Source organism: Macrobrachium nipponense, chromosome 7 (genome assembly GCF_015104395.2).
Source record: "Macrobrachium nipponense isolate FS-2020 chromosome 7, ASM1510439v2, whole genome shotgun sequence".
Taxonomy (NCBI): Eukaryota; Metazoa; Arthropoda; class Malacostraca; order Decapoda; family Palaemonidae; genus Macrobrachium; species Macrobrachium nipponense.
Window position 1 is genome coordinate 21237966 of NC_061109.1, and position 14551 is coordinate 21252516.

Sequence of the window (14551 nt, forward strand, 5' to 3'; positions counted from 1 at the left end):
CCTGCCAGGTGAGTGGCAGACAGATGCCATTTGTGTTTGTTTGCTAGGGCAAAGATGGCTATCATGACATGATTTTCACATGCTTGGATTTGGACCCTCCTCTGTTGATGCAATGAACTACCACTGCACTGTCCAAAACTAGCCTTAGATGAGACTTCTTCGGGGGAAGCAGTCTCTTCAAGGTAAGAAATACTGCCATTGCTTCCAGAACGTTTATGTGAAGCTGGCGAAATTGAAACTGACCAAGTCCCCTGAACCTGTTTGAACTGAGAGTATCCCCCCACCCGGACAGGGGAGGGGGCATCCGTATGTGAATGTTTAACACTGGAAGGGGATATTGAAGGGGTACCTTCTTGGCTAAGTTCTTACTTTGACCATGGACGGAGTTGATTGCGGAGGATCTGTGGGAGGGATACTGACAACTTGTTCCTCGAGATTTGTGTTTGCTCTCGATCGCCAATTCGATTTAAATCTTTTAGCCTTGCTGTTTCAGGAGGATATCTGTTACCGAAGCAAACTGAAGGGACCCTAGGATTCTCTCCTGGTTTCTCCTTGATGTTTGTTTGCATTTGAGAAATTGCCTGACAGATTTCGCTATTTCCTTCCGTTTGGCCACTGGAATTGACAGATTGTGGTAAGGGACAAATCCCATTGGATTCCCAGCCACTGAAAAACGAGGACTCACGGGGGTAAGTCTGGATTTCGTTTTGTTTATCTGGAACCCCAGATGTTCCAGAAAGTGAACTACCTTTTTGGTGGCTTCGAGACATTCCTCGACGGTTGGTGCCCAGATCAACCAATCGTCGAGGTATGCTGCTACCATGATTCCCTGAGTTCTCAATTGCTGTACAACCACTTCTGCTATTTTCGTGAATACCCTGGGGGCTACATTCAGACCGAAGGGCACACTTTGAATGAGAATGTCTTGATTTCCTAGCCTGAAACCTAGGAATGGGCGGAAGTGCCTGGCTATAGGGATATGATAGTATGCGTCTGTAAGATCGATGGAGCATGTGAACGGCTCCACGCGAAGTAAGGTCATTACTTGCGAGAGGGTAAGCATCTTGAACTTGTCGCAACGAATGAAAGAGTTTAGCTTTGACAAGTCTAAGATTACCCTTCTTTTTGTTGAGCCTTTCTTTGGCACGCTGAATAAGCGACCTTGAAATTTTAGATGCTTGACTCTCGCAATAGCTCCTTTCTGAAGGAGTTCCTCCGCGTAATCTGTCAATTCCTCTGATGGTATTTGGTGGAATGATTTGATTGGAGGCGGATCTTTGATCCAACTCCAACCCAATCCTTTGGACACTATGCTCTGTGCCCAATTGCTGAACCCCCACCTGTGGCGGAAGAGGAACAGCCTCCCTCCTACCTGGGGAGCCTCATTGTTGATGGGCGGGTGACCACCACGCCCTCCTCCGAACTGACTGCTCCTTGTCGCCCTTCCTGCGCCACGCGGCGAAAGTACCTCTCGCCCTACCTCTCGGTTGTTTGTAGCCTTGAGCCTCAATATGTAGGGTTGAAGGCCGGCGACCGATTGCGTAGAGGTCGACGGCTGTGATTGAGGAGACAACAGGAGGATGGGCTGGTTCTGTTTCGAACTAGCAGGTTGTCCCTGTTGGGTAACCGGGACAGCCTGCACAAATTGCTGCTGTTGCTGGTGTTTCTGATACGGATGGAACCTCTTTACAGCCTTCTTTGGTTTCTTACCAGCAGTGGGGACGGATTCTTGTTTCCTCTTTGACGAAATACCCCACCTAGCTCTAAGGCTCTGGTTGAGCCTAGCAGCCTCGTGGTGCACTTCATTAACAGCGGACTCTGGGAAGAGATCCGCTCCCCACATGCTAGAAGCCAAGAGTCTATTAGGCTCGTGCCCATAGTGCACTCCTGCAGAACGTGCTTTTCGGCAATTCCTCCTGGCTTGGAAGAAGTCGAAAGCATCTGTTAGAACCGTCTGAAACTCGGGATTTTGCCAAGATCTTAAACAGCGGTTCCGTCGCATATGAGAGAGCAGCCATTTCCGTTATTATAAGAGAATTGAGGGACCTGCCAAACCTGGTTCGCGCGTCGAACTCTGCCTGAATCAGGGAATCAGGCAGCCTTGGCAGCTTCTCGCCGAACTGGTCCATGGCGCAGTCCGGTTTGAGCTTACCAAGCGTGAACGTAGCTGGCAAGTTCTCCCACAATTCTCCGAAAGCCGGGAAGAGCGGAGAAAGTAGACTCCGCCTCCCTTAAACCGTGGCATGGGCTCATCCTTGAGGACTGCCTGGAAAGGGTCTTTCTCTAACTATTTTCGTGACGCGAAACGGAAGAAGAAGCCTCCTCTTCCGTTCGCGAAAATAGTAAAAGGACTCTTATAGGCCTGGAGCTTAGTGTTCGTGCACTCCCAGTCATCCAGGCAGTGAACCCATTCGCTGGGCATGATCCCTACTGTATAGGACAGACTCTCTAGAGATCTTGTCTTCTCTAGTAAGTGCCGTTACAGTCAGCCTAGCATAACCGATGAAAGGCTGCGTCAGACCCGGAGGGTAAAACTCGAAGTCCTCAATCCTCCGAGTTCCACACTCGGGATAGAGATCATCCATCCTTAAAAGGAGCGTAGGCAGCTACTCTCCATGGATTCTCCATGGAGAAAGCTGGCAGAGAGTCGTATGGCGGGAGTTGGAGAATGCCAGTGCTTGGCACTGGGGAGACTGGAAGAGGGACCTGAGAGAGCCCAGCTACTCGGTCCTCATTCTCTCTAACTCTGTTAGAGAGATCTTGTATGGACTGGCCTGATTGAGACAGAGTGCTCGACAGTTGTGCGAACATCTGCTCAAATCTCGTCCCCAGGGCGGAAGATTGCTTGGAGCCAACCAAAACTCGCCCACCTGTTGCATCACCACTGCCTCAGAAAGCAGTGGGATCAAAGGTGCTAGGTCCTGCTTCTCCCACCGGCGTTGCCGGGAGTGGGAAGAAGGGTGGAGGACAGGAGAAGGCATTGGCTCGGCGGGAGCGCGAGCCTTCTCCCTTAGAAGCCTTGCTTCTAGAGCTCTTCGAGTGAGAAGAACTCGGCTTGGCTTTCACCGCGTCGGCGTAGAAGAATCGAAGACTTCCTAGCCGAAGAAGACGAAGACGACTTCCTAGAAGTTGTCTTAGCTAGAGTCTTCGGTTCTCTCTGTCCCTTCACCTTTGGGGGTACAGAGAGAGCGGGAGAGCGGGTAGGGATCTCAGATCCCACAAAGCCTTGGAAAGAAGCGCTCGAAGAAGGGACAGGAGAAGATCCAGGAGCACCCAAGGAAAGACCTTGGCGCCCGACACACCTACCTCAACCAACAAATCCTCCGCCCTACCGCCATGGGCTCGATGTTTAGGTCCAGGGCAGCGACGTCCGGGACCGACTCCTGGAAGCTACGACCCCAAAAAGATTGCTGGAGATCTTGCTGGATGGAGGCTATTAGAGGGGCTGCGGACAAGGGGTCAACGTACCCAGTTGACTTGCCCGCAGGGAAGATCTGGACGGCCAGCTTCTTGTCCAGGATGTACGGCTGGCCTTTGGCGGCGTTCTTCCCGAAGCCGCCCACCCACGCTTTCAGAGTAGCGAGGGCGACCTCCCTCACACCAGTAGCCTGAAAGAAAAGGCGAGATGAGCTTCTAATGGCTGGCAAACGGGGTTAACAAACTTATGACTAAGAGTTGTTAGTAAAATGATAAGGAAGCCTATAATGGACTTACCCCATCTCCCAGCTGAACCGACTAGGTCGTAGCAGATGGCGCAGGCTTCTGCGTGCCAGACGATCATCGCGTTTAAAGACGTCGGCACAAGGGCATGAGACCTTGCACTCATCGTGGCCGCAGGGGTCGTACAAAACGTCGCGTTGCACGCCGGGACCTGACAGTTGGTAGCCTGTAAGTGGAAAGATACATGAGTATCAGGAAAACACTTACAGTCTAAACAGTTGCTCCGCTGGTGCCGGAAGCGATAAAGTTAGATGAAACCAGAGACCCCGCCATAATACGTGTGGTAACGGGGTTGGTTGGGTGTCCTAGGCTATAGCTCCGCTGATGGCGGGGGACACAAAAAGAAACCAACCAGGAGTGGTGGTAAATGGAAACCACGACGGAAAATGGCGGGGATGGTAGATATAAAAATAATAAAATTAAACAATTCATCGTAAAATTAGGGTATATCCTTAAAATAACAATAATAACAAACCTTTCTCCACCCGTCTACTAGAAGAGTGCCCGGGTAAGAAGCAAGCTCCCTTCCGGTAGCGGGGGAGAGATGTAAGGATATAGTAGGCAAGCAAACCGACCACTAGTAGCGCCCACCCCGCCCCTACCGCTGGCGGAGCCAGTAATCTATAACCAAAGGTGCCCCGGCTGCGACGGAAGGCTCCTTTCGTTATAGCGAGGGAAGGTGGCTGAGCAACTGGGGAGGGGGGGAGGAAGGTCTCGGCGTAACACGGCGGGATAGAGAGAGGGGGGGGATGGCCTACTCCTCCCCGCCTCACCGACTACCCGCTCGGAGACCCGGTACCTCAGAGTGGTCGCCCTATCCCCCCACCCCCCCGCTGGGAGGAACCCCTGGCCACCTCAGAGAGGGAGAGGAGAAGGCGACTGAGGTTGTCAAGAACAACCAAGGGGTCCCCCAGCACCTCCCTATACCAGGTAGGGAGGGCAGGGGCAGGGTAAGGTGCGATGGAACACGTGGCCTAGGCCGCGAGCAACACAACCGTGGGAGGGCCACGTGAACCAGGCTGTACCAATACAAGGAACATGCACCTAGGCTAGCCTAACACCCTAAATATAATATATTTTACATCGAAAAGATGGAAAAGACACTTTTAGTAAAAGAGAAAGAAGCCCAGGAGGAGGCAGACTGTTCCAAGAAACAGATAGCCTAATCGGAGCCAGCGATAGCCGATGAAGAGCAAGAGCCGGGATGCTGGGCGGAGGAATAATATAGCCCTAATCCACCAAACTAAGAGAGATGGTAGGGGGGCTTAAACTAGCTAAAACTCGATGTGTAAAAGACAATGAACGTAATATAGTAAGCCATAAGTATAAGAAGTCCCAGTATGGAGGACCGGGAATTCTTAACGACGGCAGCATGGCGCCATACCACGAGACAACCTGGGAAAACCGTATATCGACCTATTTAGGAGGGGGAAAATATGGTACCCGGGAAGATAAAAATGGTAGCAAAACATTACTTATGAGTTACTTAAACTTAGCCGTTTAGCAATTGCAGAGCGTTCCATGGTGAAGAAATAGGATAAATCCCGAAATAAGCACAGCACAGAAAAATAATGCGTCTGGACGCTAGCGCTAATTATTAAGGATGTCCGCTAGGGGCGCTGCTGTCCGTGGCGTCCTCTAGTAGTAGTAGTAGCGATGCATCGTCCGTTGTATCAGCTCTCTCTTAAGGGGATTCTGATTGGAAGTTCTAATTGGTGAATGTCTCGTGGTAGTGATTCCCACTCGCCCCTATTACCATACCGACACTTCTTTTTAAGAGTGAGCGAGTCAGTTTTACTGACATTTTCTTAATTTTGTTTTTTCTCTGTAATTTTAGATTAATTTTACCTAGAAAGAATGATATTAAGGATCCTTTCATAGGCCGACACGAGCTGGAGCCCAGAAATTATTTTACACAAATTTTTATTAGAATGGCAATAACAGCATTTCTAATATGGAGAAACCTATTACTGTATAGTACAGTTCTTCCTGTAAAAACAGATCTAGCAAAGTATGTAAATGTCCATATTTCCCAAGCACACTATTTCTTTTATGTGTAGATTTCTACCCAATCATCTATGCATTTTACTAATACCAAGTCAGTGTTTTTTTTTTTTTTTTTTTTCAATGGCTCTCACATTACCTGAGAATGAAAAAAAGAATCTAATCAACCCACCTTGCTTAAGAACTTGATCTCTCTGTTTCTGATCAATGACTTTAGGCCTTATTTCTGCAGTGCATCGTTTTTCAAACGGGTTGGCTGATGGGGGTTTGGCGAAAATAAACATCAGAAGTTTAACAACCATAAAAGCTGCAGCCGCAGCTATCAGCAGTGGTAGCACTCCAATAGCCATTTTTCAGTCTCTGAAAAAGTAGACAAATACTAGCAGATTGTAAAAAAGTTTTCAGCACATTAAAACTTGAAAGTTAGAACTGTACAGACAATCATACCATCTCTCCAAGTAAGAACAAACAATATACAAAACACCGGCATCTTAATGAATTTCTTTATAATCACATTACCCTTTCAAGGCAAGTGTCCCTAGTACTTGGGACTGCAGATAAAACTTGGGAAATGGAAACAAAGTTTGGTGACATCCTATATTAAGAAGAGCTATAGTAGACTCACATCAACTGTGCATCTGATGTCTCGGCCAGTCCCTTACAACACTCCCGATTGGCTGTTGATAAGCCACTCACAGGGCTGGAAATTCTCATTCTCTTGAGAGAGTTCATATAGGCAGGATACATGTTCCACCTCTCCTGAGAGATATGTCTTTCAAAAGTATCCCTCAGGACAGGTGGAACATACATCCTGCCTATGTGAACTCTCGAGAGAGGCTGAGAGTTCCCAGTCCTATGATTGGTTTATCAACAGTCAACCAGAAGCGTCATCAGATCCACGGTAGATGTGAATCTTTTATATTAAATGATACCTAACACATTTACATATACTATGTCAAAATTGGGAATTCAATTTACAAATAACTAACACTCTGGGGGACTAGTCTTTAATAGGTCATATGTTAATGTTGTGCCAAACACCTTTAGGGCATGCCTCCAAACCATTACCAAACAGGTATTCTCCATCTTATTTTGATCTAAAGAATGACCTAACATGTAATCTCCTCTATCTTTCTTTTATCTTAATAATTCCTTGATACTTCCTGGGGAGTCATGACACAAAAGTAGACAGCTTCTTTAAAGTAACTCAATATCAGCTTCTTTTTCTAGTCTGTCTCTTCACTTCCTGGAACATCTGCTACCCACTACTGCTACGGCTAGCGCTTTGTTTACCACTCCTTTCGTTAGCACTCTCCACGTTGCACGTGTTTTTGCTTTCTGTGTTTCCGTTTGGAATTACTTACATCCGTATCACCATGGAACATCAAGTTGCTGCTGCATTCAAGTTGAGTACTGCAATTAATGTTTGATCTTAATTTTAGGTAGCGATAGGCGATATAAACCTGTTTAATGTGATTTTATATGAGGGAGCGGCAGCCCCGCGCGTTGTTTTTCCCCCTTTTTCCCCACGCCGCCATTTCGTGATTCGCTACCCGCGTATATTTACGCTCCTTTAGATTCCCAATTAGTCCCCTATACTAAATGGAGTCAATTTTAAACATTTAGCAGTTCTCCATACGTTTGTTAGATGCTTTCATTATTGACTGACGTCTGAGATTTTGTCCGATCGCGGGGGGATAGCCTACCGACCGAACCGCATGCTCTCGGGATGTAGCCTAGTTCTGTTAGCCCTATTTACATCCTGAGGTGGACATCCCAACCTATATTCTAGCCAAAGTGTATTTTAGGCTATATTATATATATTTTAGTTCTACTATAAGACGCCCTTGTCTGCTTACAGAAGAGCCTTGGCTCTTCCGTAGCCTATAAATTATATGGTCCTCGAGCCACCCTGGTCTTCCAGCCTTTCGGTCGAATAAATTCGATTTGGCAATCTAGACCAGGCCGCTCAGAGCCTGCCAGGTCAACCTGTTCAGATCGTTTCGGTTTGTGAAGGTTAGGCCAGCAGTTCGAGAGGACCCGTTGCTTTCTCTCTCGCTTAATAATTATTTTCTTTTCATATCTCCCCCGCGTTAGGACAGCATGTATATATATACTATATATGTGTGTATGTTTACATACGTATATACAGATATTTATTAGTAGCATGTGTTAGTAGGCCTAGGCCTTCTATTCCGATCAGTTGGATCCTTCCCACTGCGTGGTGGTGCACCTGGCTGCAAGGGTTTCCAGCTGATCGCGTGCGAGCCACCCCGCTAGCCGACCTCCCTCCCCCTCGCACCCACCTCGGTGGGGTATTGGACTCGCTCACGCTACACCACGTAGCCGATCCGAGTTCCTCGCTTAATAAGGGGGGAGGGCAGGGAGTGCGATCAGGGGGTAGGCTCACCACACCATGCTCTGTATGAGTGGTAGGGAGGGTGCCCTGCTCGGGCGAGCCTCGGCTGGCCACCTGGCTCGACCGGCCGGTGCGCTCTCCGGCCCACGTTGTCATATCCCTTTCCACGGTCTTCTTTCACCAATCCTGTCCCCGCTCCGGCGGATCCGGCATCCCAGCTTCAAGGTATTGGCTATGCAAATAGCTCTGATTTCTTACTGACCAGATATGGGCCTAGGTTTTACCAATCCCCTGTTCTGTTCCCATGAAGCCGGACCCAGTATCGGGATAGCTCGGTTTATTTAGACACGGAATAGGTAACGATCCACTGCTTTTGGATCAGTTAGTTATGCATGCGCACACATATATATGTACACATGTGGTTATGTACATTAGATACATATACTGTTAGTTTTATCCAAAAAGATATCTTATCTTATTATACTTCGGTTTGTTTACTCCATCGGACTTATTACTCCGCCGGGTATTTCAAGCCGAGGTACCTTGTTATCACTAGCCCATCGGCCTTGTTCATTTGTCTTGATTTGTCTTTTCCATCCCACCCTCACCCTAGAGGAATGGAGAACGGGCTTGAGACGCAATCCTAATTCACTAGATTTTACGTCTCCGGCGCCACCGGAGTCAGGACAGGTTTTCACTTAGGCTGTCCCGTTCCACCAGCCCTATACTTAAGACATGACAAGAACAAGAGCTGCACCCCGGAGCTGATGAGAACAAGGATGCATGATACCCTAGTGGTAAAAATATTCTGTCACCAGAGTCACCTCCAATGACTGTAGAAAAATGCATGCCCCACCGGACACACCGGTGGGTCTAAATAATGATACTCATGTATCATTTGACTTACAGATCTTGCAGTGTTTGGAGACGGGGTGTACCGCCGTCCTCCAAGAGCCCTGAGGGCACGTGGTTTGCAGGACCCATGCTGGTTGTGCCGTCAAGGTCGGGGACTTGTTGGTTTGGCACCACGAGGGATGTGAGGTCTGCTACGGCCTCGTGAATGAACTCACCTCCGAGCGGTATGTACCATTTGATAATGATACAATGAGTGCAGATTTAACTATATTGTTTGATTCATACTGGACTAAGGATAGTATTTAGTTTAAGGGTTGACGTAACTCCTCTTACAAAGCATCAAGCTGTCAAGGAACGCGCGCTGGCTACCTTGAAGACCTGGGTCGGCGAATTTGCCCGCAATGCCAAGAAGGCTCAGCCCTACATGCTGTCCGAGGAGATGGCTGGGATCATCTACCCGGAGCCAAGAAACCTCGGCATAGAGGCAGCGGTAGCGGCCCCCATCATCGCCAGGATCCGGCAGAGACCACGGCCGCGACGGAGGAGGGTTTCGGTGAGGAGGTGGTTGGAGATGTGGCCGCCTTAGATCTTGACCGCGAGCCCTTGGATGTGGACAACCAGGGCGAAGGTAGGAAAGTTAGTGAGGCATGTAGTGTAGGGGCTCAAGGCTTGCTCTTGAGCCCATCTCAATCTTCCTCTCTTTCCTCTACCACTTCCTTCCAGGGATTCACCGGGAAGCTTCAGTCAGTTAGACCGAAGTCTTCCTCGGTGGTCCCTAAAGTCAAGAACCCAATTGACTTTAAGGCAATGAAAAAGTCCTTGCCTAAGCCAAGGTCCGGAACCAGCCGCGTCAATAAGCCATCGGCTCCTAACACCGAGGCGGACACGGCAAGAGCGACTCCCCCTCAACAGAGGGCGAGAGCAAAGGTTCCAAAAGCTAGGACCCCGGTACCTAGCTTTGACCCGGAGGCATTCTCTGCAAGCATGATGCAGCAGATGGGGAACATTGTAGGAACCTTGGTCCAGACCAAGTTCCAAGAAATGTTCTAACAGCTGTCATGACCACGCTGGAAGCCTCAGGCCAGTCCATCCAATCCCTATCGGAAAGGATGGTTGCTAAGGAGAACCTAGTGGCGGGTCTCTGAGACTCTATGGCAACTGGACAGCCTCAGTCCGGACAGGTAGTTCATCCCCTACCAATGCCGGACTCCTCAAAGCTGCCTCCCTTCAAGAGTAACAACCCTTGGAGGTCAGCAGCATACGCACCGTTCTCGGATGGTATGTTTACCATTGAGGGGTGCGGAACTCGAAGACTGGAAGACTTCGAGTTCTATCCTCCGGGACTCCAGTTTCCCTTCATCGGATACACTCGTCTGACAGAAGACGCGATGGTGAGGGAGGATAAAAACCCTAAAAACCCTAAAGAAACTGTCATCTTCCCCAGGGAGCAAGCTCAACAAGCTTGGCTCCGGAGCTTGACAGAGTGGCAGTGCGTCAACACCAGGTTGACGGCTCATAAGAGTCCCTTTACCATCTTCGCGGTAAACGAAGGAACACCTACCCCATGTCTATCCAAAGTGGCTGAGCTAACCATGCAGGCAGCCATGGAGGATAAACCAATGCCACAGCTCCGGGAAACAGATTTGCCTTCCATTCTGCTCCCCAGAAGCACGAACTGTTGGGTAGACACACCTGCCACTTTTTCTGCAGGTAAGCTGGTGCCGGACTGTGGTAACACACTGTTCAGCGAGCAGCTTCCTAGGGTTCCGGACAGCCTGATCAAGGCAGAGTATGACGCCAGATTGAGGCTGAGTAGGTCCCTCAACTCCACCACCATGTCGGAAATGACATCGCTCATCTACGAAGATGAGGCGTTGTTTAAAGTTCTGACAAAGTCATTGCTTCACACGGTACAGTGTGACCAGTACGACTTTATCGTAGCAAGGCAGAACTGTAGGAAGCACGTTCTGGCTGAAGCGTCCATTCGCCATGAGCCGAATAAGCTAATTGTATCCTCCATCTGGGGAGCAAACCTCTTCCCGACTCCACCGTTAATGAGGTCTTGGCAGAGGCAGTGAGGGTGAGCCAGAGTCTGAAGATTCGCTGGGGACTCATTCCCAAAAGGAAATCCAAGTCCGCCGGAACAAATCCCAAAGGTAAGTAGAAGTTGAGGAAGTTCCAACCCTTCCAATCTTCTCAACCACAGACGATGGTCCAGGCGGTTCCAGTGGCTCAAATGAGTCAACCGTCAACATCAAAAGCACAACCGCAACAACAGTTTGTGCTTCTGACTCAACAACCCCAGGCTTCAACCTCCTTCTCCGTCTCTCCGGCTTACAATGCTACCTTTGAAACCCAAGCGTTTCAAGGGTATAACAGGTTTGCCAGAGGCAGCCGTGCCAGAGGAGCCTTCCGACACACAGGTGGCGGAAGAGCCTCCAACCGAGGCAAAGGCTTCCGGGGAGCCCATGGTAGACGTCCATCCGCCAACCAGTGAGACTCCTCAGGTAGGAGGGAGGCTGTACCTCTTCCGACATCGGTGGGGGTTCAGCACCTGGGCCCAGAGTATTGTGACCAAAGGTCTGGGATGGAGCTGGATACAAAGTCCTCCTCCATCAAACACCTTTTACCAAAGACCAACAGCGGAACTGATAGAGTATACCCGAGAATTACTTCAAAAAAGGGTAGTGTCACAAGTCAAAAACTTAAAGTTTCAAGGGCGCTTGTTCAGCATTCCAAAGAAAGACTCAAACAAACTAAGAATAATCCTAGACTTGTCCCATCTAAACTCAATCATTCATTGCGACAAGTTCCGTATGCTGACCGTCTCGCAGGTGCGGACCTTACTTCCCCGTGGGGCCATCACCACCTCTATAGATCTTACAGACGCCTACTATCATATCCCGATAGCAAGACACTTCCGCCCCTTCCTAGGCTTAAGACTAGGAAAGAAGGCTTATTCCTTCAAAGTAATGCCATTTGGGCTCAACATAGCGCCCAGAATATTTACGAAAAAGCGGGAACAGTAGTCCAGGAGTTAAGAAGACTCAAGGGTAATGTTAGTAGCCTATTAGGACGATTGGGCTCATTTGGGCCACAGACGTCGAAAAGAAAATGCTGCAAGGCGACGGTCAAAGTGATAAAGTTCCTGGAACACCTAGGTTTCCAAATAAACAGGAACAAGTCCCGTCTAACTCCGGCACCACGTTTTCAGTGGCTAGGAATCTAATGGGACCTACACTCGCACACTTTATCAATTCCGCCGGTAAAACGGAGAGAAATAGCCAAGGCTACAAAACAATTTTTCAAAAACAAGCAGACATCCTGGAGAAACCAGGAACGAATCCTAGGTTCACTCCAGTTTGCATCAGTTACGGACGTACTACTGAAAGCCAAGCTAAAAGATATCATCGAGTTTTGGCGATCGAGAGCGAACAGAAGATCCCGGGACAAAGTATCACGTATCCTGGAGATCTTACGCAAGAGACTCCGCCCCTGGACAGAAGTCAAGAGTCTGTCGAAATCAGTACCTCTACAGTTTCCTCCGACGGCCCTAGTAGTCCATACGGATACTCACAGTACAAGAAAGTACAGGGAACCTGGTCAGTGTCATTCCCCCAGCTACATGTCAATGTACTGGAAGCTATGGCAGTGTTTCTTACACTGAAGAAACTCTTACCAGCCAAGAAAATCCATATCAAGCTAGTATTGGATAGCGCAGTGGTAGTCCACTGCATAAACAGGAGGTTCCAAGTCGAGCCATGTAAACCACGTAATGATAGCCATATTTGCCCTAGCGGCCAGGAACAAATGGGACCCATCAGCCACTCACCTAGCGGGAGTAAGAAATGTAGTGGCAAACGCTCTGTCAAGGACTACTCCGCTGGAGTCGAAGTGGACCCTGGACGGAGGGTCATTCAAATGGATCTGCCAACAGGTGCCCGGGCTTCAAGTGGACTTTTTTGCCACGGAATCAAACCACAAACTACCATGCTATGTGGCTCCCAACCTGGACCCTCTGGCTTATGCCACAGACGCTATGGCAATAGACTGGAATATCTGGAAAAGGATTTATCTATTCCCTCTGGTGAACCTACTAATGAAGGTCCTGAACAAACTCAGGACTTTCAAAGGTCAGATCGCACTAGTAGCCCCCAACTGGCCCAAGAGCAATTGGTTCCCTCTACTAGTGGAATTGGGACTCCGGCCCCGACGGATCCCCAATCCCAAACTGACGCAGTTGGTACAAACGAGGACTGTGTCCTCCTTCCTCAGGAATCAAGAAAAACCCTAAACTTTATGGGACTTTCATGAAGTTTGCGGGCACAGAAAGATGCCAACATTGATCCTAAAAACATCCGGTTCCTAGAATCAGATAAACGAGAATCAACACTGCGTCAATATGATTCAGCAGTGAAGAAGCTAGCCACCTTTTTAAAAGACACAGGAGCACAAACCATCTTCTTCAGAACCTTGTTCGAGAAAAGATTAGCAGCTAGTACTATTACTACAACCAAATCGGCACTAAAGAAAATATTCCAATTTGGATTTAATATTGATCTTACAGATTCGTATTTTTCCTCTATTCCTAGGGCTTGTGCTAGACTTGGACCAATAGATAGACCTCGAACGGTCTCCTGGTTCTTAAAATGATGTCCTTAAGCTAGCTCAGACACTGTTAACTGAGTTATGTACTTATATAACGCTCCGGTAGGAAAACTTATTCCTAATAGTCTGTCCTCAGGAAGCTAGAATATCTGAGAATGTCGGCCCTCTCTAGGGAAACCAGACCATATTGAGTTCCTCCCATCAGGAGAATTATTACTTTTACCAGATCGTCAATTTTTTGGCTAAAAACGAAGACCCACAGATAGGTGGGCCCCATGGAAAAATTGTTCCTCTTCCTCGGATCTGTCCTTATGTCCAGTTAATTCACTGAAAACCTATTTAAACAGAACCGTCATGAAAACTTCAGGCCCTTGTTTATTAGGGAAAATGGTGGAACCATCTCCCTTAAAGGAATCAGACAGCAGATTCTTATATTTTATTAAACAAGCTAACCCGGAATCATAATTCCGCAAGCACATGATGTTGTTAGGGCGGTAGCTACATCAGTTAATTATTTTCAACACATGAACTTTGACGATCACAAAAAGTATACAGGCTGGAAATCACCGACAGTGTTTAAATGCCACTACCTAAAATCTTTAGAGGCCCTTAAATTCCCCAGCAGTGCCCAGCAGGGAACACAGTTTACTGACTGCATAGCATGGTAGTAACTAGTCTAAGTAGCCTATGTCTCTCTCTCATCTCTCTCTCCTACCTTGCCTCGCTAGCATTCTTGACCTTAGCTCGGTTGTTACTGGGTTGCACACTTTAATTTGAATTTCACCTGCATTGTATTATGGATCTTTATTGTTGTACATATGGATATTGTGCAAAATTTTGTAAATAAATTCCTGTTTAGTGGTGCAGGATTCATTTAATGTAATATGTCGGGTTAGACAACCCTATTAGTAGATAAGAACTGTAGTTAAGGATATCATTAAAAATCTTCATAGTATTAAGGAAATTTATTAAGTATTTCTAGATTAAATATCTATTATTAAATAA

The 14551-nt window shown here is 48.0% G+C and overlaps 1 protein-coding gene across 1 annotated transcript in view; it reads right to left on the bottom strand.

Moving 5' to 3' along the window:
• LOC135217175 (all-trans-retinol 13,14-reductase-like) overlaps window positions 1–14551 on the bottom strand; it is a 289079-nt gene that overhangs the window by 174852 nt on the left and 99676 nt on the right. Inside the window, 1 exon segment of the mRNA XM_064252897.1 lies at window positions 5897–6084. Within this exon segment, the coding sequence (XP_064108967.1) occupies window positions 5897–6074 (178 nt within the window). The 5' untranslated portion in view covers window positions 6075–6084.